The sequence below is a fragment of the Mastomys coucha genome, unplaced genomic scaffold (genome assembly GCF_008632895.1).
Source record: "Mastomys coucha isolate ucsf_1 unplaced genomic scaffold, UCSF_Mcou_1 pScaffold7, whole genome shotgun sequence".
Classification (NCBI taxonomy): domain Eukaryota; kingdom Metazoa; phylum Chordata; class Mammalia; order Rodentia; family Muridae; genus Mastomys; species Mastomys coucha.
Window position 1 is genome coordinate 96,564,215 of NW_022196913.1, and position 23,971 is coordinate 96,588,185.

A 23,971-nucleotide genomic window follows, 5' to 3' on the forward strand; every position below is an offset into this window, starting at 1 on the left:
AGATGGCTAATCAAAATATGGGATATCCATACAATTATCCTCTTTGGTTCATAAGAAGAACTAGGGTACAGAAAAATATGAATGGAAATGTTATCCTAAGTAAAAAGAGCCAATCACAAAAGACCACTATTCTATTCATATGCAAATATAGAACGAGGTATCTCATAGAGCAGAAAGTGGATTAGGGGCTTGGGGTAGATAGAGTAGACAGGAATATAAGGAGATAAAAATATTCTAAAACTGAGCAACTGTCTGCCAAGTCCCCCAATCTGTTGTTTACTGGGCCATATTGCTGAAAGTATAAAACTGACTTAGAAAGGCTGACATATAACCATTTTTATATTTAATAATAATGACTTGATGTGAACTTATGTTTTGTGATAGAACAAGGGTTAAAAATAAATTGAACTAGAAGGAAATACTAAGCCAAACATATTTGCATTGGCAAAACTTCGGGGAAACGAATGTTGGTCTGGATACCTTGCTATAGATTATTGACTCTTCAGTGGATTATGGTGACTCTAGCATATTCCGTGTAAGTATGGGTTGCATTGGCCTGTGCTGATTAATCCAAAGAAAGGTGTTGTGATGCAAAGCTGAGCTCCTATGTCTTTGGGCTAACACTTCTTCCATGCATCCCATTGCCATAGACATATACTGTGGCCCACAAAACCTTTCCTGGCAGGCTTCTGATGTCTAGAACTGTAATTTAAACACCATTCCGTTGTTTAAAGCCTTTTAATTTTTGGTGAGTCACTATGAGATTCTAAGGCCTGAATATAAGTGCTCTCCTCAGCAATGTCTCCAGACCTTGCTGCAGGAACCAAGACCTCTCTCCACAACCCCAAACCAGGAGAGTCCTGAAGTTGCTGGTGGCCCCACCTTCAGTTACAGGGGAAGGGCGATGGTAAAGTAACCACTAAAAGAACTGAATGAATGAACTCCCTGGAGGAGTTCTACCTTGCTCAGAGACTGGGATCTTGGAGGACCTCTAATTGGAGCTGACATATTTTGATGGGAATTGGGAGCAAGAGAAAAATCAGACTGCGGTCGGGGACAGGAGATGGAAAGGAACTCTTGGAGACGAGGAAGGAAAAGATGAAGCCTGGTAGACATGTCTCCTCTTCACTTTGGCTTTGCAGTCGCTTGGAAAACTGTCTTTGGAAAGACCCAGCCAGAACTTAGCAGGAGAGGCCCAGCTCAGAGGATAGAGATCCCTGGGATAGCCACTGCTTTGTGTTCTTGGGCCATTTACTTCCTCTCAAGGATTATTTCCACCTCTGTAATTCTGGGAAGACATTAGCTATTTGAGTCCAAGGAAAGAAAGAGAAAATCCTAGGACGAGCCCACTTGCAAAAATAGCAGGAGTGAGTAGCCCCCTCTTCCTGGTTTGGTTCCCACACTGTTTGTTGTTCCCAGGGTCCCTGTCATCTCCTCAGGGGCTTTCACTTGGGGTGATGTGTATCTGCTCGATTACTCTGTGGTACTTTCATGATTAACTTTTAAATGTCTGGGTGCCAGAAATCTCACCCCCAGAAAAGATGTCATTTCCCTTTAAATATCAGTGAATGTACCCTTTCAGTGTAGTGGACCATCTTTCTTTGGGGTTGCTCCTATCCCTGTCAGAGACCTCAGTATTTCAGGCTTAGATCCTACACCCTCCCATGCGTGCTTCCTCCATTTGGTACATGTGTTGTTTGGGGGCAGTGAAAACCCGGGTTTCATCCCTGGGTTTTTCTCCTTTCACTCTGTGTCCAAATAGTCCTCTGCCCAGCCTTTGAACCCAAGTCCCTTCATGTCTTAGAGGCAAGGTCTTAGAGGCAAGGTCCCACGGGACCTTTTAGTGTACATCCTATCGCTTGTCCTCCCTCCCCCGCCCCCCAGCCCTTGTCATCCACTCTAGAGGGAATATGCAGCTACTATTTGGTTTTACAGCCCAACAAAGAAGCGGTTTGCTGAAGGTGATCTCACTCCACATTTCACGGCCCGTGTGTCTTATAAGCAGTCTGTGAGGCTGAGCCTTTTCCTGCAAACATTTACAATGGTTTGAGGCCCTCAGGGTGGTCCTCAGTGGTTCTAGGAAAGCCTTTAAAACTGGAAGAAGAAGAAAAAGACCCTCCATTCTAGCCGTGCATTTGACACTGGAAGGGAGTAATTACACTGCACTGTCAGAGCCAGAGTGGTCACGAGCCTGGAAGTATCCATGTGCATCTGTGGTCTGCCTTCCCAGCAATTTTCTGGAGAGCAACTGGGTGGTGGTGGAGTGTTGGCAGGATGGAGCCGCAGTGTTTGAAGGCCACAAGATCCTGAGTGGCAGATAAACAAGGCTAAACTGGGAGCTTTTAGCAGAACTTCTGTCCACACCAACCTGGCTGACCACAGAGAGCTGGGTTCTTAGATTGGGTGCTGGAAGCCATGCCCCATGTTCTCACACCGGGATGCCCTGCCCCCTAAATTCCTCTGGAAGAAAGGCACAGGGAAGGCAAGCAAAATAATGACCGGGCCTGAATCCCGTCTGCCTGAGGGGACTACGGGCTCACACTTGTTCTCTGTCTGCATTCTTCTCCAGAGGTGGTTGTGTCCATTACCCCAGATTCAATGGCTTCAAACAACACAACCTATACCACCACAGTTCTGATACTGGGAGTCTGAAGTCACTGTGTCCTCCCGCTCATCGGTGTTCTTTGACAGTGAGTACATGAAAGCAGTCTCAACCTGTCTTCATGTGTCCCCAAACTGGCCACCATGCCATCTTTCTCTTCTTAAAGATGTATATGTATGGATATGTATGTGTATACGTATATGCATATATATACATATATATGTATATATATATGCCCTGTCTTCATGCACACTAGAAGCAGGAATCAGATGCCATCAAAGATGGTTGTGAGCCAACCATCTGTAATGAGATCTGATGCTCTCTTCTGGTGCGTCTGAAAACAGCTACAGTGTACTTACATATAATAAATAAATAAATCTTAAAAAAAAAATACATCTTTAAAAAAAAAAAGATGGTTGTGAGCCACCATGTGGTTGCTGAGAATTGAACTCAGGACCTCTGGAACAGCAGCCAGTGCTCTTAACCCCTGAGCCATCTCTTCAGCCCTCTTCTGTCTTTCTTAAGGACACCTGTCATTGGATTTCACGCCTACCCAGGAGACTTTTTTCCTAGCATCCTTAACTCAATCACATCTGCAAAAACCCCTTTTCCAAGTAAAGACAAAGCCATTCTCCCAGATCCTGGAGGCCTAAACCCTCTAGATGCCTCCATTCAATGTTTTGTGATGGAGAACAGGTTGGACCTGCTTAACACACAGGCTGACTCCATGCTCTAAGGAGTGGCTTAATGGTTACCAATGGGATGCTGTACACAGCACACAGATGGTGTGGGGAAAGGATGCTGGGCTGGAAGTTAGGATCTGAGTTCTAGGTCAGAAGCATGCTCTGAAGTGGCTGAGCAGTTTAACTTCCGCACACCTCAGCGGACATGAGCTTGACCCTAAGGTGTGGTCCCAGGCTCTGCAGAGTTCTTACTGAGACCTACTAGAAATGCAAAATGGACAGTCCCCTTCTCCCCCATCTCCCCAAGAGCCCTTGCTGACTAGTATGCCTTAGAACCTTTGAGAAGCCATGTACTAGATGATCTCCAGTGGCTCTGATGTCTAAGAGGCTGATGGTCCATGTACTCTCCATGGGGCCTTCTCTGTGGTGGGTCAGTGGGTAGGGATCATTCCAAAGCATAAGTCTAGGTAGAAGCTGGTGGATGTGCAGGGCCTTGGAACTGAGACTGGGGCAGCACAGGAGCCTAGGCTGAGAAAGAGTGTCTATGTTAGGGAGAGGCTGGGAACCATGACCCAGGTCATCCACATACTTAGGACATCATAGGACACCAGGGGAATATAAATGCTCTAAGCTAGAATCTAAGTGTTGCATCATCTGGAGAAACAAACTATCATTTTATTGTGGAACGTTATAATGTTGACTTGCATTGGTGGTGAGAGGGAGGAATGCAGGTAATCATTCCTGTGCTTGGGCCTTCCAGCCCTCCTCCATCCAGAGCATCAGCTTCTGACCCGTTATGGCTAGTTAGTGCTAAAAGGGTGACTGATGCAAATAAAAGTATTGTTTAAGTACAGACTACATACCACATTTCAGAGACTTTGTGCAAAAAAAAAATATAAAATACCTCATTTATAATTTTATGTCAATGGTGGGATAAAATATTTTTATATAAATTGGAGTTAATGAAACTGTATCATCACAATAATATAACTTGCATATTTTTCTCTTTTAAAATTTGGCTTCTTAAAAACTGAAGTGAAATTGGGTGTGATGGCACTTGCCTTTGGCCCCAGCACTTGGGAGGTAGAGGCAGTAGGATCAGTTCAGGCCAGCCTCAGTTACATGAGTCCAAGGCTAGCCTAGACTACCCTGTCTTCAAAACAGGGAAAAAAAAAAGAGAGAGATGGGAAGATTGTTCAGTGGGTAAATGATTTGCTGTGGAGGCAAGAGGGCGTGAGCTCAGATCCCTAGCACCTGTGGAAAAAGTGGTGTACACCTGAAATCTAGGTGCTCAGAAACAGGGGGGTCCCTGGGCTTGCTGGCTAGCCTGCCTAAGCAATCAGTGAGCTCCATATTCAGCAAGAGACCTTTTCTCAAAAAAACAAGGTAGAAAGTGACGGAAGAGGCCCCCGACACCAGATTTTGCCTTGCACATTCATGACCACATAGAGCTACAGCATTACTTGCAAAGCTGTATGTGGTGGCACACGCCTATAATCCCAGCCCTGAGGAGGGGGGATTGTCTTTATTGAGGCTAACTTCGGCTATAGAGCAAGTCCTTATCTCAAAGTCATATTTCAAGTAGTAAAGTGACCATGTGCCTTACCATTGTGACTGTTGGAGAACTTCCCTTTAGACATTTAAACTCTGCCCTGGCAGGATGGTCACACAAAAGTCTTCAAGTCAAATTATGTCAGTGATATAGGTCTGCTTCAGTGTGTCCTTGTCAACGGAGGTGAGATTCTACACTTTCCACCAAATCAGAGATCTCTCAGGTGTCCAAGTGTCTAACAGCTCCACCCTTTGTTTCATAATTTTATGATTTGGGGCAAAGGCTTTTCACCAAGCCTTTCATTCCCATCTGATAGTCCTTGTAATTACATCTATTTTACAGGCTTGCTGGAAAGGCTGGACACGATGATGATGGATAAGTGACACTGAGCTAGGCAGTGGTCACACCAGTGCTCTACACAGGAACAAGCATGTTGGCTCCATTCTCTGGTCACATGCAAGAGGGGAATGAGAACTGTAATTCTGGCACCCAGGGGGTGCTCACTCAGCCCAGAGATAAAAAAAAAAAATAAGGAGTTCATATTAAGCATGCAACATCGTTACCATACCCAACCCCTGTCTGCAGCCCATGGCCAGGTATCCAGACCTCCCCGCAGAGCATCAGGGAAGTCTCAGCTGCCTGGAAAGTACCCTGGACTTCTCTTCCCCTCAGCAACACTCAGGCATAAACATCCTGAGGCCTCCATACATGGCCTTTCCTTGACAGCTGTCTGCCAGGTGAAGCCAAGCGATGCGCCAAAGCAGGAGGCGAGCAGGAAGCCACAACCCCTGGGCTTTTCTTCTGATTTGCCGGTCACTGCCACTGCCAAGCAGGGTTTGTCTACTAGCTGCCTCTCCCTCACCATGAATCCAGCTCTGGCTAGATCTGATTCCTCCCTTCCTCCCATGGAAAAAGGCCAAAGTGATTTAGACAAGATTAAGATAGAAGAAGCTTCACTTCTAATGAAGTTCCCCATAACTTCAAGGTCTAATTTAATGTTACAAGATTTAGCTTCCAATAGCCTCAAAAATAATGAGCCCCTGTAATAACTTTGTGACCTCAAGTAAAGAGATCCCTGGAAGAGATCAGAATACATATGGCAGGCAGGTCACCTTCTTGTCCTTGTGGGAAAGTTGGCCCATGACATCAAGCTTAATCAATTTCAAAAAGAAATAAGTGAGGAAAATGATTCTCCTACCCATTCCTTTGCAGGCTTTGTATAGCTTTCTGGCATCTCGGTCTGCATCAAAGCTGTGGTGATGGATTCTCTCTTTGGCCTGGAGAAGAAATAATTCAAAGGTTGAGGTGGATAATGCAATTGTTCTTAAGTTAGTTTTGCTGCATTTGACAACCAAGTAGAAGACCAAGCCATCGTCCAAACACAGGGCAGACGCTGCTCTATAAGTAGGTGTTTGTGGAAATCAACTGGGGAAGCTTTACCCTCAGAGAGATGGCTGGTACTCCTTGGGGCCAGCTGGCCTTGGGTGGTCATGGGAGAAGTGTCTCCTCCATTCTTAAGGACAATTAATTGCTCTGGCTAACTCTATGATAAGTGATTTTCATAGCAACCCGTCTTGTATATCCTTTTCTCTTAAACAAAGCACGATACAGAGCCAGTGTTCCTGGAGTGTCTGTCCTCCATAATGGATAGGCCAAGTATATCCAAAGAGTAAGATTTGCTAGCCAAAGCTGAGGAAACCTTACTAAATTATCTTGCTGGCCTAGATCAGTGCCATCCACACAGGAGGGACATCATTTAGTTTGTCAGAGACTCTGTGTGAACTGATAAGGGAGTAGTTTTTAGCTGTTAGTTCTCCTGGGAGAGAAAATTCCTGTTTACATAGTGAGCTGTCTTGTGTTTCAGTCCTTGGATTAGTCACTCACCGATGGGTTCTTTTATGTATGCCAATCTCATTATTTTGATGAAAATAATAATAATAATAATAATAACAACAACAACAATAATAATAATGCTGCAAGTCTGAAGGTTTTCCTTCACTCAGTCAATAAACTTTGTTTTTCCTTAGCTGTTTTAAAAAGACATTTTCAGGGCTGGAGAGATGACTCAGCAGTTAAGAGCACTGACTGCTCTTTCAGAGGTCCTGAGTTCAATTCCCAGCAACCACATGGTGGCTCACAACCATCTGTAATAGAGTTGGATGCCCTTTTCTGGTGTGTCTGAAGACAGCTACAGTGTACTCACATACATAAAATAAATAATTTTTTTTTTTAAAAAAAAGACACTTTCATTAGCACTAAGCTGGAAAAACAATACATTTGCATATATAACAGATAACTATCAAAGTAACATACCACGATTCAAAATGTAAAGGTAGGAGGCTAAATCGCATTCTCAAGCCGGGTGGCCTCGAGGACCCTTGAGTTCTCTCAGCTCTTTGCCTTTCCTCACCAAGTGAGGCATTTATGTGTTTCCTTCAGTGAAGCTGGCTTAGGTCCGGATCCCCTTCATGCCACTTCCTCTCCTTGCTTAGGGGAAGTGAAAAGCAAACCACATACAATGGCAGTGTCGCATTTGTCTGCTTCACATCACTATTCATCTGGTGGCTTGCCCCTCCCACATTCTTGGGGACCCAAATGGGGCTGTCAGTCGTGAGGCCTGGTTCTCATCATCGTTGGTCAACAATGTGGACACCAGCCCTGTCACTCTAGTGGTCATGACTTGTTCAGAATGCAGCATGCCATCCAAACAGAGCCATGCAGCCCTTCCCTTGGTTAATATGCTGCTATAGTTGTAAGAGGTCATCCACTGGTCCTGAGGAGCTGAGTAGCTCTTAGGTTTAAGTTGTTGGCAGCCATTTTGCCCATTACATGCCACAGAGAGAAGTGTGAGAGAGAAGAGAGAAGATGAGAGCGAGAGTCAGTGAAGAGAGAGGAGAATGGGTGAGGAAGAAGGAGAAGAAGGGGGAAGAAGAAGAGGAGGGAGAGGATGAGGAGGAATAAAAACATCCCATCATGGCAGTACCTGGATCCTTGAATTTCTGTTTCATTCATAACAACCATAAACCTCCCCTGTAGCTAAGAAATTTTGACTTGGGTTTTTGCCCTTAAGACCCTAAGTGTCCTGACCAAGTCTGTGGTCTGAAGAAGGTTTCCATGAGTGGAGAACCATAGATTCTGAGAGTCAGAGGTGGAGTGGGGGTTATCTTAGGGGTCCCATCACCATTTTTGGATTATGAAGGCATGGGCTATCAGTTCTAAAACACAAATCCTTTAAAAAAATTTTTTATGGTCATTTATGTACTGATTGATTTTGTTTGTCTATTCTGTGGGTGTGTGCATGCACCAGTGTCTGCGTAGAGGTCAGAGGATCATTTGCAATGTCTTCTCCTTCCACCATGTAGGTCTTGAGGATCGAACTTGGTGGCAGGTGTTTTTATCCACTAAAACATCTTGCCAGCCTGACATGACCTGTATTGAGGTATTTGAAACAAGCCAGGAGATAGGCTGGCATTTTTAGAACACCTGCTACATACCAGTCAATTTATAGACCTTTGCTACCCACAGAGAAAAACGGACATTTATAGCCTGCCTGATAGTAGGACTCTCCTGACTTCAGGTCACTCATCCGCATGCCCCTTGCCCTGCTTATGCCACAGGCCTTCCACTCAGGCAGAGGACTGGTGTTCCCAAGATCCTTACCAAGGTCTCATGTGGGTTTGAGGACTGCTGCTGTTGGAGGCATGTTTTCAGGGCTCATTACCAAGGGATGCTTAAAAATGATGAGGCATTACAACACAGTGATGTCAGAGTGCTCAGGCAAACACGGGGCTCTTTGAGCTGGGACCCTTGAGGCTGCAGAGACATACTCATGGAGCCTATGATACTTGTATGTATACTTGTGCACATAATGTGTGTATGCATGCGCCTGCTTGGGTGTGAGTATAGGCGTGGATTTGCCATCTTGCCAGCATAGAAGATAGAAGACAGCCTTGGGCGTCAGTCAGTCTTCACCTTGTTTGAGACAAGGTCTCCTGTTGTTTGCCATTGTGCACACCACTAGGCTAGCCAGCCTGGGAGCTTCCCTGGATGCCTCCTTTTCTGCCTCCCATCTTTCTGTTGGAACTCTAGTGCTACAAGAGTGTGTTACTGCATCCAGTGTTATGTAGATTCTGCTGATTTGAACCCAGGTCCTCATGCTCATAAGTGTCAATGTTTGGTCATCAGAGAGCAGCACTATTTGAAAAGACTTAGGGGCTAGGCAATGGTGGCACATGCCTTCAATCCCAGAATTTGGGATGCAGAGGCAGGCAGATCTCTGAGTTCATTGCCAGCCTGGTCTACAGAGTGAGTTCCAGGACAGTTGGACTACACAGAGAAATCCTGTCTTGAATAAATAGGAACATCAAAAACAAAGAAAGAAGGGAGAGAGGGAGAAGGAGAGGGAGAGGAAGAAGGGGAAGGGGAGGGGGAGGGAGAGGGAGAGAGAGAGAAAGGAAAGGATTAGGAGGTGTGGTCTTGTTAGAGGAAGTGTGTCATTGGGTGTGGGCTTTGAGGTTTCTCTGCCTCTCATAGCCTATGGGATCAAGATGTAGGTCTCAGTTACTGCTCCAGCATCTGTCTGCCTGCATGCCTCCATGCTTCCTGCCATGTTGATAATGAACTGAACCTCTGAAACTGTAATGCATTCCTTTAGGAGTTCCACTGTCATGGTGTCTCTGCAAAGCGATAGAACAGTGAGCAAGACATTGGACCTTCTTTATGAATGTACATGCCTGACATATAATGTAGAATGGCATCCATATCAGAAACACCGGGAAGGATAAGGACACAAGGCCCTGGTTCCTTGTAGAAAACACTATTAGCCTTACTGGCTACCCTTTCCAACCATTTGAGAAGAGAATGAGATCTTGTTCTTTGTAACTGTGGGGTCTGTAATGTTGGAGTGAAGGAATTGTACCATGTTATGATTTTAGAGAGACAGGAAAAGGGGGGAGAGGAGGGGAGAGGAGAGAGAGGGAGAGGGACAGGGACAGGGAGAGGGAGGGGGAAGGGAAGAGAGGGGAGGGGGAGGGGGAGGGCTCAGCCTGTTTGGATTTTTCTTCTGTGTGTTGGGTTTGTCTTTATAATGAGCATATTTATGTTTGTCAGGGGCTCCTTGGTTGATCCTGGGCTGTCCTGGAGCTCTTTTAGAGGGGCTGGAACAGGCTCTTCCCTGGAATGCACCGGGATCAGGCATGTTATAGTCATTGTTCATTGTTATATGGGTAGCTGACTTTGGGGCCTAGTCCTGTTTGCCAATAAAGGAATTTCATTCTTAAAACTAAAGCCACAACACAGAACTTCCACATAGAGGAGGATGTGGGGTCAGATATAGAGCTGGTGGCAGGGGACTCCAGCGTGGGGTCACGACATTCCCCAGGTTTGGAATGAGCACACAGATCCTTTCCCTTCTTTGCACATGGAGGCAGAGTGACATCCTTTGTATTGATGTGTTTGACTTGAGCAGCCCTGGCACTCAGTGACACTCAGGAAACAAAGATGGCACAAGAGATTGAATGCCATTAACAATCAGTGTGAAGGTCTGGGCTCTGAGCCACAGGAATTCCGGTTCAAGTGTGATTCTGCCACTTGGCTCTTCAACCGAGTCAGTGCCATGATCCATAAAATGCAGGCTGTGGCTATCTTTCGAGGCCCAAGTGGCCTGAGACAACACTTCAAATGCCAGCTTTATACCACACCATTGCTTCATGCCAGTGCCCAATGTCCCACTGTTACAGAGCATTGCTTCATGTCCAATGTCCCACTGTTATAGAACACTCATGGTGGGGTCCCCACTTCTTCAGCCGTGTCTTGCCTTTTTGTCCTTTAATGCTGTCCACAACATTTCAGGAAGTGATATTCACGTAGAGATCATTTGCATACATGTTTTTGAGACAGAACTATTACGCATCTTGGGATGTTCCTGAACTCACTGTGCAGTCAAGGATGACCTTGACTCTTGAGACTCCGGCCTTTACTTTCAAGTTCTGGGATTACTGATGGGCACCACCATCATGCCATGCCTGGCTCAGTTATGCATATTTGACCAACAAATTTGGAAAGTTATATGAGCATGTATGAGGCTATTTTGATTCACAGATACTTACTATACATCTATGTATTTATATATGTATATGTCTATATATCTCAATATCCAAAAAATTATTATTTATTGTAGTTGGCTACTGAAGACCTACTAGTTATGCTAAGTAGATTGTGAAATGTTACCCATTACTGGCTGTGTAATCTACCTGCTAGCAAAGATTCTGGATCTTACCAGAATAATTTACCACGTGCCTAGTTGACTTTATTGTATCATCTAACATTTAAGGGAGGAAACTGTACTTTTATTTACAAATTGATATCTTGCTTTAGATTTTTTCCGGTGGGCTGGAGAGGTGGATCAGTGGTTAAGAGCACCAGCTGCTCCTCTAGAGCAGCTGGATTTGATTCCCAGCACCCACAAGGCAGGTCACAATTGTCTACAGTTCCAGTTTCATAGGCTCGGATGCCTCCTTCTGGCCTCCACAAGCACCAGGCTCTCATGTCTTACAGAAACATCTGTACATGCAAATGCCTACGTGGTCCACCATTGGCCTGAGCACTTGTTTGCAGAGGGGAGTAAGAGAAGAAAGAAGAGATGAAGAGAGGAAAAGGAATAAGAAAGCCGCGGAAGGATGGAGAAAGGGAGGCACTCCAGAGGAGAGCTTCATCTGCTGTGATCTATCGTAATTCTCGTGGCTCTTAAATAGTCTTTCTTTTTAGTCTTTTGTTGTTGTTGTTGTTCGGTGTTTTCTTTTTAAAACAGGGTCTTACTCTGTAGCTCAGGTTAGCCCGAAACTCAAATTCTATACTATATATACTATATATATATATATAAATACTATAGTACAGAATGGCCTCAAAGTCAGAGCAATCCTGCTGCCTCAGCCTCTGGAATCCTGGACGTGCTCCGTTCTATGACAGTGTACTCTAACACAGTACTTTCTAATCCCGGTGTTACCTGAGTGGGGAATCTAGACTGAGGGCAGACAAGTCTGAGTTACTAGAATTCAAATCTGGCCTGACCAGGAAGCTCTTAAGCTTGACTCTCCTCCCCCTGCCTCTTAGAAACAACATCATTATCTATTTAATTAGAGTCACCAGTTCACCTTTAAAGCTCATGCTCTTGCTCATGTGTAGTGCGGTATTCAGATGCACTGGGACATTGTGTCTGGGACAGGGTAGCAAGAGACTGTATTACGCTGATCACTTGGTTGGTGGCACGTAGGCGGTGGGCTGCCTGGTGACATAAAGGTGTAAGGGTCATTTGTAACTCTCAAGTATCGTTGACATGTACTGGGAGTGGCACTGGGATTTAAAAGTTCCACCACAGGTCCCTGGAGGTCCTGGCTTGGGGCACTCTGCTTAGTAAATATTTGAGAATGGTTGCCTGGTGTCCAGGCTTGGAGCCAGCAGGACTCAGGAAGTACAGAGAGCTGCTGTGCACTAATCTGCCAGCTGCTGCTGTTAGGGCCACTGTGAAGTAAATGAAGAGGGTGAGGATATTAAATATCATCCTGACAGAGGTAACTCAGACCCAAAAGGACACGCATGGCATATACTCACTAATAAGTGGGTACTAGCCAAAAAAGTCCAGACTATCCAGGGTACAGTCCACAGAACTCAAGGTTAACAAGCTGAAGGGCCCGAGTGAGGATGCCTCAGTCCCACTTGGGAGGAAGAAGAAAGCAATCATGGGTGGGGGTAGAGGGGAGGGAGGGACCTTGGTGGGAGAGGAACAGGGAGGGGAAAAGGGTAATGTGATCGGGTATTGGGGGAGAGGAAACAAGGCTGAAGCGCTAAGGGCAGAAAGAATGGAAACAGGCAACCTTGGGAGATGGGAGGTCGGAGGACCCTCTAGGATGTACCAGAAACTTGGGAGGTGAGAGACTCTCAGGACTCAAAAGGGAGGGACCTTAGATGAAGTCCTACAGTGGGGAGAGGGAACTTATATAGCCTACCTCCAGTAGAAAGACAGGACATGAAGTGGAGGGATGGGGTTGCTATCCCACAGTTAAAAACTCTGACCCAGAATTGTTCCTATCTAAAGGAACTGTAGAGGCAAAAATGGAGAAAAGACTGAGATAAAGGAGGTCTAGTGACAGGCCCAAATTGGGATCCAGCTCAAGAGGAGGCCTGGGGCCCTGACACTCTTACTGATGCTACATGTGCTTACACACAGGATCCTGGAATGGCTGTCCTCCGAGAGACATGACAAGCAGCTGAAAGAGTCAGATGCATATACTTACCCTAACCAGTGGACAGAAGCTGGGGACCCCTGTGGTTGAATTAGGGAAAGACTGGAAGAAGATGAGGAGGAGGACAACCCTATAGAAAGACTAGCAGTCTCAACTAACCTGGACCCCCGAGATCTCTCAGACACTGAGCCACCAACCAGGCAGCATATATCAGCTGATATGAGGCCCCCAACTCATATATAGACTCAGTGAGAGAAGATGCACCTAACCCTCGAAAGACGTGAGGCCCCAGGGAGTTGGGAAGTCGGGTGGGGTGGGCTGGGGACATCTTCTTGGAGGTGGGGGAGGAAGTATGGGATAAGGAACAGTCAGAGGGCCAACCAGGAGGGGGATAACAACTGGGCTATAAAAAGAAATTCAGGAATAATAATAATAACAAAACAAACAACAACAATAATAACAGCAAACAAGGGGCAGTATTAGAGGAAGGTGTTGCCTGAGTCTATGAAGCAGGAGCAAAGCAGAGGGAGACTGGGCTGGGGATAGCGCCAGACATGTCTAGATTCTCCTAAGTGACAACAATTATGCTAACATTCATGGTGCATGAAGCAAGGTTAGCCATTCAGGCTTAGCTTATCTTGCACTGTTTTATTGTTGTTGTTGATGTTGTGATGTTGTTGTTTTTTTGTTTTTAAAATGCAATTTTCTTAAAAAAAATCAACAATTTGATTAACATGTACTTGGTACCATATACTACATACAACTTGATGCCTTTAGTGATACACATAAACCCGTGGAACTATCACCATGGTTAAGTTTCCAGACACATCCCCACCTCCCCCAAGTCACTGTGCTTCCTTGAGTTTGTGGTAGGAGCACTCCACATTAGATCTGCATGCTGACTACTTTGATGTGTGTGTTAGACTATTGTTGAGTTGCGGTTGCATGGTGCATAGCACACATCTCTAGAACTAGCTCATTATGCATGGCAGAGTCTATACAGCCACTCCTCCTTGCCTGGAAGGGAAGAGGTACCCAAGACACATGGTACAGTATAGCCACTGTTCCATGAGCATTCCCATGAGTTTGACTATTGTAGGTACCGCCCTTGAGTGGAAGGGTTCTGTGCTGTCTTCTAGTGACTGGCTTATTCTACTTAGCAGAGTGGGTTCTGTGCTCATCAGAGTTCTCTCAACTGGAACGATTGTTTTCTTTGTTAAGGCTGAAGCATATCCCATTGTAAAATGGCCTTGTATTGATTTTAAGAATGTTGTAAAAGAACCTCTGGTGGAATCACCATCCTGGACCTTAAGCTGTACTACAGAGCAATTGTGATAAAAACTGCATGGTATTGGTACAGTGACAGGCAGGTAGACCAATGGAATAGAATTGAAGACCTAGAAATGAACCCACACACCTATGGTCACTTGATCTTTGACAAAGGAGCTAAAACCATCCAGTGGAAAAAAGACAGCATTTTCAACAAATGGTGCTTGCTCAACTGGTGGTTAGTATGTAGAAGAATGCAAATTGATCCATTCCTATCTCCTCGTACAAAGCTCAAGTCCAAGTGGATCAGGGACCTCCACATACAGATACACTGAAACTAATAGAAAAGAAAGTAGGGAAGAGCCTTAAGCACATGGGCACAGGGGAAATTTTTCTGAACAGAACACCAATAGCTTATGCTCTAAGATCAAGAATTGACAAATGGGACTTCATAATATTACAAAGCTTCTGTAAGGCAAAAGACACTGTCAATAGCACAAAACGGCAACTAACAAATTGGGAAAAGATCTTTACCAATCCTATATCTGATAGAGGGCTAATATCCAATATATACAAAGAACTCAAGAAGTTAGACTCCAGAGAACCAAATAACCCTATTAAAAATGGGGTACAGAGCTAAACAAAGAATTCTCAACTGATAAATACTGGATGCTAAGAAGCACCTAAAGAAATGTTCAACATCCTTAGTCATCAGGGAAATGCAAATCAAAACAACCCTGAGATTCCACCTCATACCAGTCAGAATGGCTAAAATCAAAACCTCAGGTGACAGCAGATGCTGACAAGGTTGTGGAGAAAAAGAAACACTCCTTCATTGCTGGTGAGATTGCAAGTTGGTACAACCACTCTGGAAATCAGTTTGGCGGTTCCTCTGAAAATTGGACAAGTACTACCAGAGGACCCAGCTATACCACTCCTGGGCATATACCCAGAAGATGATCCAACATGTAATAAGTACACATGCTCCACTATGTTCATAGCTGCCTTATTTATAATAGCCAGAAACTGGAAACAACCTAGATGCCTCTCAACAGAGGAATGGATACAGAAAATGTGGCACATTTATACAGTGGAGTACTACTCAAATATTAAAAACAATGAATTTGTGAAATTCTTAGGGAAATTGATGGATCTGGAGAATATCATCCTGAGTGAGGTAATCCAATCACAAAAGAACACACATGGTATGCACTCTCTGATAAGTGGATATTAGCCCAGAAGATCAGAATACACAAAGTATAATCCACAAACCACAAGAAACTCAAGAAGGAAGACCAAAATGTAGATACTTCATTCCTTCATAAAAGGGGGAACAAAATACTCATGAAAGGAGTTGCAGAGACAAACTATGGAACAGAGACTGAAGGAAGGACAATCCAGAGACCGTGCCACCTGGGAATCCTTCCCATACACTATTGTGGATGCCAGCTAGTGCTGGTTGACAGGAGTCTGATATAGCTATCTCCTGAGAGGCTTTGACAGTACCTGACTAATACAGAAGTCGAGGCTCAGAGCCATCCATTGGGCTGAGTACAGGGTCCCCAATGAAGGAGCTAGAGAAAGGACCCAAGGAGCTGAATGGGTTTGCAGCCCCTTAGGATGAACAATAATATGAACTAACTAGTACCTTCAGAGCTCCCAGGGACTAAACCACCAACCAAAGAGTACACATGGTGGGACTAATGGCTCCAGCAGCATATGTAGCAGAGGATGGCCAAGTTGGTCATCAGTGGGAGGAGAGGCCCTTGATCCTGTGAAGGTTCTATGCCCCAGTGTAGGGGAATGCCAGGGCCAGGAGGCAGGAGAGGGTGGGTTGGTGAGCAGGGGGAGTGGGGAGGGAACAGGGATTTTGTTTTGTTTTTGTTTGTTTTTTTAATTTTTATTTTATTTTCTTTTTCTTTTTTTGGAGGGGAAACAAAAGGAGATATCATATGACATGTAAATAAAGAAAGTATCTAATAAAAAAGAGTGAAAACAACAACAACAACAAAAGAATGTTGTAATGGTGAGAAAACTGAGTTCTAACTTGGGAAAGGCTTTGAGACAGAATAGATTCTCTCTCTGCCCTTGAAGATATTTACCCTTGATCCAGGCACAAAGCTATTTCCTCTTTTATCTTTTGTTTTTCCTTCTGAAAGCAAGAATTCCACCTCTTTCAGCCTATTGTAAGGACATGGGCATGGAACATTTGACAGAATGGTTGGGACGTGGTGAGCACTCAGTATTATTTTGGTTATCTCTTTCTAGTTTACCCTGAGTGAATTCCTCCCCTAGTGTTTAACATGGATTCTTCAAAATTGGACCTGGCCTGTTGATATAGCTCCTTTGGTAAATGCTTGCTTTGCAAACACATTGATCAATTCCTAGAACTCATATAAAAAAGGCTGGGTGTGGTACTGCACACACGTGATTTTGGCACTGAGAGACAGCTGAGTGCTCACTGGCCAGCCAGCCTAGCCTGGCTTACTCGGAAAGATCCTGCCCTAAAGAAACAACCGAAAACTAAAAGCAGTTTGGGGAGCCCCTTAGAAATGACATTTGTAGCTGTCTGGTTGTCGTTTGGTCTTCATACAAATATGCACACACTTGCACTTTAACATACAAACACACACATACACACATAGATAAGAACTGCCTTGACCACGGTAAACTCAAAATTGTGAACTGTATACTTGGTCTTAGATCCAAACCACTTTATTCTTTTAATTAGCAGCAAGGACTGAAGGCCACAGTCCTTCAGTCCTTCAGTACGGGAGGAAGGCTTAGCACTAAGAATGACAGCCAAAACCGCATCACTTACTACATGGCAGGCCCAGGTCTTCTCGACTTACATAAAACCCATGTTTAATCCTGGCAGCAACGGTGGAGACAGAAGCTATGACTGCGCAAGTTAGGAAAGCAAGGCAGAGAGGTATATGACCGTCCCAAGTCGAGTGATGGTGTAAGTTTGTACACCTACACGCTAGATCTAGAAACTCTGCTATTGACGCCCCATTGCTGATTCTTTGGGCCCCTATTAAAATTATTTGTAAGAATGGAAGTTGTAGTCCACATCTTGGAAAGATTGTATTTCACAGAAGCATCATTTGACACTTGTTCCCTGGCCAGAGAAGTCAAGAGCTTCTTGCATAGATAGCTGTGGGATTGAGAGGTGCTTAACGAAGCAAAAAAAAAAAAGTGAAATGAAAACTGAGGGCTGGATACCACTCTTTGCAAGGTAACATGGGTAGCCATCTCTTCTTAGGCAGGCTGGGCACACAGGATGGTCACTGTGTTCCTTTTCATTTGAGTAGAACCATGTGTTCTGCTTCTTATTTGGAAACTGAGATTAACACCTGGCCTGAGATTAACGGTCGTGGAAAGACTAACTATTGGCTATTTGGCGTCATGACCCAGAGCTGGCAGCAGAGAAGTCAACTTTTCAGTCCTTCACAAGCTCAGCAGGTACTTCCTCCTCCTTTCCCTATCTCACCTCACACTTTCAAACTTTCCACTGTTTTCCAGAACAGAAAGTACTACTCTCTCTCTCTCTCTCTCTCTCTCTCTCTCTCTCTCTCTCTCTCTCTCTCTCTCTGTGTGTGTGTGTGTGTGTGTGTGTGTGTGTGTGTGTGTGTTTGAGAAAGAGACAGAGACAGAGGGAGAGGGAGAGTAATTTTAGCAAAGGCATTCTAAAGACCGGAAAGGTATGACCAGTAGAAGGTCACTTCTAATTGTATATTTGGGGATAGACGGGAGGTGACTGACTTTCAGCCTGACAAACTGTCAAGTATAGTCATCGGGAAAATGTCACCTGTTTCTCTGATAGAATGTATAAATTGACTCCTGCTTTGTGCTGTTCCCAAGAGGCCATCATGGTGAGGCAAGGGAGGAAGAGGAAAGATGTGGATTCTTCACTGCAATCCCTCCCTCTATGGGACCTCATGTCTCTCCCTTTTTTTTTTTTTTTTAAACAAGTCATTGCCATTGATTCCATGGGAAGTCATAGAGAATATAGCTGCATATGGGAATATACTAAAGCCTCTACTCTATGCTGAAACCATCCCTACCTGTCTGCCTAGAACAGGGTATTTCCTGAGATGTGTGATTTTCAGTACTTAGTCTGACAGCACTGGGGTAGATCAATGGGGAACATCCATCCCATCTAACGCTGACTAGGTGAGTTTGCAAGCGCCGGTTGTGAGCATCTCGACCTAACTCTGGACTTAGAGAGGTCATCTCAGGTATTGGAAATCAGCCGTAGCAAACCTAGAAATAAGGCTTTGATAATGGCCTCATTTTCCAGAATATGCACTGACTTTGTCGTTTGTGTTTGCATTCTAGATTAGAGACGTCTACCATCCTCTCTTCACTGTGACATTTACCAGCCTGGCTTTTTCCTTGGACTGTAGAGTTCTTGGTGGGAAGAGTCATTTCATGTCTACTGTCACATTCCCAAGACTCAGCACAATGCACCCCCCCAACACCCAACACACACACTGAAGCACTTGGTCAGTGCACATGTATTAGTGAAGGTAACTGGACCCTATGCTGACATTTCCAAGCATCCTGCATGTAACAAATGGAGGGACTCTTCTTCAGCAGACACATGCCTCTGTCTGTTCAGGAGATGAGGATCCTCTTCCTTATTCAAAGTGTAGCGTGGCCATGTCCTACTTTGTGTCATTGTCAATGGTCAAGGATAATGGTGAGGATAGAGGAAGGGAAGAGAAAACCTATCAGGATAGATATGCTGAGTTGCAAATGACATCAAGCTTCCTGGGACGGTGGGGCACAGAGATGAAAGAAAATAAGTGTAAGCTGAGTTCCCATTCCCTTGGCAAGACGGGACTCACAGGAAAGCGAGGGCCTCAGATACTCCGATGTGGAGCAAGTCTGAGCTAAACTGAACTCAGAGCTCTTAGAATGAATGCCACATGGGGGGAAATGGGCTCTGAGGAAGATGGCCTGGCTAGGATAAAGTCGAGTAGTTTTTCAACCCACTAAACCAGAAGAGGCAAGTTATAGGCAGGTCTTCTATCAGTTTGAAATTCTCTAGACAATTCTAGTGGACAGCCAAAGGTTGAGAGCCAGTGATTGAACAACAATTATAAGCATGTCCTGTTCATATGCCAATGAAGACAAAGGAAAAGTAGAAATGTACTGAGGATTTCTGTAGACAAGAAAGCCTGGACCGTCTCCAAAATGCTAAGCACAGAGGGAAGCCTTACCGTGTTTTACCATGATGGTGGGATACAACTAGAGTCTTTTCACATAGGTGACATGGCACACCAAGGCATGGAAGTCATTAGAACTCCCACTGGAAAAGGACTTCCCAGCCCGGGGAGGTGACTCAGTGGGTGGATGTGACTGCCAACACCTAATGACTTGAGTTGGATTCCTTGGACTCATACGATAAAAGAGAGAACTGAATCTCAGAAGTTGGCTTCTGAGCTCTACACATGTGCCTCTGACCTCCATATGTATACCATGACATGTGAATGTACACTCACACACTACACACACATACACACACTACACACACATACACACACACACACACACACACAATAAACAAATGATATAATAAGAAAAAGAAAAACAATTCCATTTTAAGGTCTTTCTCAATTCTTCTGGTTGTCTTTGCCTGCTAACATGAGGGTTCACTCCCTCTAACCTAACAGATTGGGCACCATAAGCTGAGGGCCACCTCTTCCCATCATGTGTGCTTGGAAATAAAGTTGTGACACTCAGTCTATCCATGGCTACTTCCGTTTGATAACAGGATGTAAGTAATTTCACACTGGCCCCCAAGGCCTCAGATATTTACCGTGTCAATTTCTATTCTGTCCATGCAAACCATTTTCCTCCCACTTTAAAATCTGAGAGCAGGTGCCAGGATCAGAGCCTTTAGCAGGCCACAGCAGACTTAGTTAGAACTTTATACTGTTCTCAGTTTTCACCTTCTTGCACATACACTGATTCTAGTTTACCATACATGGTGCTAATCTAGAGTTTCCTCTTAAGATAAATTCACTGATGCAAGAAAAACCAAACAGATTTAAAGACACTAATTAGAACGGTTAGAAGATCAGGTAACATGCATCCTGCCAACATCATGAAGGTTGTACTTAAGTTTGAACCTTAGGACGCTGTATCTAATCCTGTCCTTTCCCCAGCAAAGAAACTACAGTCTAGTGTTCAAGTCACCTGCCTAGGGTCACCTACTTACTCATGGAATAGATTCCTGTCCCTGTTAGAACAATGATCTCCTATCTCTAAATGGGTTAGTCATTTGTACTTTGAGCTAGTTAGTCTGAACACAGATTATTGCAGTTAAAGTTCATGGATTCAGAGCCAGAAAATATCCTCATGACACATCCACAAGCATGGATAGTAGAGATTGACAGACAACTTGAAACAATCAAGGGGCCATTTGTGTTTTAAGCACGGCATGTTGGTTTCATTAAGTTGATTGTTTCTTGGTCATGGTTTCCTATGGCTAATCAATCTGATTAAAAATCTTGTTTTATTTAATAAAATGCATTTAAGTGCATGTATAGCAAATGCTAAGACTACTAAACAGAAAACTTTTTTTGTGTGTGTATTCTGTTGGGTACATCCAAGCACAGTTTGAATCTTCCGGGAATATTTGATATTCTGCTCTGTGATTATAACTTTATTTCCACTGGGATTCTCCTTGATCACACCAGCTAAGGGCAAAGTTTTCCCCAGTCTTGGTGCCTCTTCCCACTGGTACCCATGACATTTACTAATCTTGGGATGGATCAGAGAGAGTGCCAGGGAGCAGGGATGGAAGCCTGCGCTCCGTCCACATAGGGGTATTGGAAGTGTGACAGAGCCATGTGTGGCCATGGATCCAGCTTTCAGAGATGCAGTTTTGAAGTGTCACTGTAATTATTAAGTGATTGGTCATCATTCTACATGAGTAAGCTATTTGGATAATCTGACAGATAAGGTTGAAAGAAGACAAATAGGGCTGGAAAGGTGGCTCAGTGGTTAACGTGCTTGACATACAAATGTGAGACCTGGGGCTGTGATCCCCAGCACGCATATAAATGTTGTGTGGATGTTGTGGTTCTCCTGTAATTCCAGGATTGGAGCAGTCTGTGTAGGTACATGAGCTGAAGCTGACAAGCTCTGGGCTCACGTGTGCCTCTACTGCATAAGGTGGAGAGCATTTGAAGAAGACTCCTGCTGTTAGCTCCAACCTCCACACACATGCACATTGATGTGTACCCATTCACATAAGGACATGTACATATACACATATACCACACACACATACCACACATGCAGACACATGCAAAAGAAAAAAGAAAAGGACATCCATTTAGATCAGAACACGGTGTATTTACTTATATTGACTGTATTTTGATAAATGAGTAAAACTTATATAAGAAATAAACTTTCTTTTTTATATCTATTCTATATGTTGGGACCAGTTTTTTTTTTAATTGATTCTTTTGAGACAGAGCCTTTCTGTGTAGCTGGCTGTCCTAAAAAATCATTGTGTAGACCAGGCTAGCCTCAAACTCACAGCAATCCTCCTGCCTCTGCCTCCTGATTGCTGGGATTAAGTGGGTGCATTTTGGGTAAGTTTTAATACCAATTAGCAGAGTTAGGGTATTTTTTGGTAAAGACAAGTGTTCTTAGGCTATATGTGTTGGTGTGACATTTATCTATCAAAGGTGACTATTGACTTGGCCAGAAGTAAGGAAGCCTGACCTAAGACTTCAACAGCCAACATCTTGAAGCGGTAGTTATTGTTTGTTTTCCCTGAAGTGGCAGTACACATGCAGATGTGTAGATATATGGTCACCGAGGGGGGATATAAGGAGACAAAGCCAGGCAGCCTTCAGTGGGTTCCAACTAAGCAGGGGAGATGTGTAAGTGAGCTTGTGAGTGATCACAGCAGTGTCTTTCCCCACAGTGTCACTCTGCTCAGGGACACCTGTAGCCTAGCAGTCGTTCAGCCATGTCACTGGCTGTGCAGTGAGGTCTTCCTCCTCTGGCCACTATAAATCACTAACACAGAACAACTGCTGCCTTAGGACTGCTGCTGCTGCCCTCATCAGGAGGTCAAGGGTCAATGTGAAAGGGGAAGGCAACAGATAGGACGGCAGATGCAGATCCAGAGAGCTGAAGGCTTTATGGGGACAGCTTCTGCTCATGCTCTTGCTCTCCCAATGGTGTGAGACAAATAAAATAAATGCACTGGCTCTTAACTAACCAGGAGTGAGTTCTCCTTCTGGGCAATATTGGCTGGAAACATTTACGATGATTCCCAAACAGGGGGCCACTATTCAGCCAAGGGTAGAAGCCAAGGGTAGAAGATAAACATCCTCCAATACATTAAAAAAAAAAAAAAAACCCTCACGGCAAAGCGCTACCTGAGCCCTAATGTCAATAGTACCAAGGCCCTATGTGCCCAGTGTCTAGACAGCCTGTGCATTTCATGGTGCTGTCAACACATTCCTTTAGAAGGTGGTGCGAGGCTGAGTTTCTAGTGGTGAACCAGCGTGGAGTTGGTGGAGTCCTGACCAAGGCAAAGATCTCCAAGCACTAAAAGAAATCACTGGGCTTCCATAAAAGGGAAGATTAAAAGCAGGCTGTGCCTTTCTGAGGATAAGTCTGAATGAAGAGCAATAGGATACAGTAATGTGGAAGAAAAAAATGGAGCTGAGCACGGACCCTGATCGAGAAGCTGAGTGAGAACCTGTCACCTCTGGCTCTGTTGTCTGCATCCTGATGTTGAGGGCATCACAGCCTGCATGGCAGGGTGCCACAGCTACGTGACAGCACTCAGTCGGCCCATTTTAGGGTCTTTTAGTGCTGTGTTGGGCCCAAGAGTGTCTAATATGGAGTGTCTAATATAATGGTTCTCAGCCTTCCTAATGCTGCAAGCCTTTATGACAGTTCTTCAGGTAATGCTGACCCCCAACAATAAAATTATCTTTGTTGAAGGCTGGTGAGATGGATTAGCAGTTAAGAACACTGACTGCTCTTTCACAGGTCCTGAGTTCAATTTCCAGCAACCACATGGTAACTCCCAACCATCTATAATGGGATCCAATGCCCTCTTCTGGTGTGTCTGAAGACAGCTACAATGTACACTTGTACATAAAACAAATAAATAATTCTTTAAAAAATTATTTTTGTTGCTACTCCATAACTGTAATTTTGCTACTGTTATAAATTGCAATGTAAATACCTAGGTTTTCCGATGGTCTTAGGTGACCCTGTGAAAAGGTCGTTTGATCCCTGAAGAGATTGAGCTGCTGGTCTACTGGAAAGGGAAATATCATTAATTACCCAGAAACAAAATTTGTGCTATGGAGAAAATGACAGTTCTATTCAAGGGCTGTCCACTGATTGTTCTGGGAGCCAGAGACCTTGGAAGAGTATTAAGCTTCCATATATTCAATTGTCACTGTACTGCACCAAGCACGGAGGGCCCGGTGGCTGCTGGGAGATGAAGGAAATTTCTCAGTGGTGACAGGAGCCACATCTTCAGGGGGTTAGGACAAATGAAGCATGTTTTCATTAGAAAGGAATGATCCATTTCCTTCTTATATTGCCAAAGGCTGTCTTTAGCCAAGTCACC

The 23,971-nt window shown here is 44.5% G+C and overlaps 1 protein-coding gene across 2 annotated transcripts in view; it reads right to left on the reverse strand.

Annotated features, from left to right (window-relative positions):
• Positions 1–23,971, reverse strand: part of Anxa13 (annexin A13) — a 79,102-nt gene that overhangs the window by 24,582 nt on the left and 30,549 nt on the right. For both annotated transcript variants that reach the window (XM_031358544.1, XM_031358545.1), the window contains exon 2: positions 6,036–6,114. In XM_031358544.1, coding sequence (XP_031214404.1) covers positions 6,036–6,114 — 79 coding nt within the window. The remainder of the gene's footprint in view (positions 1–6,035; positions 6,115–23,971) is intronic.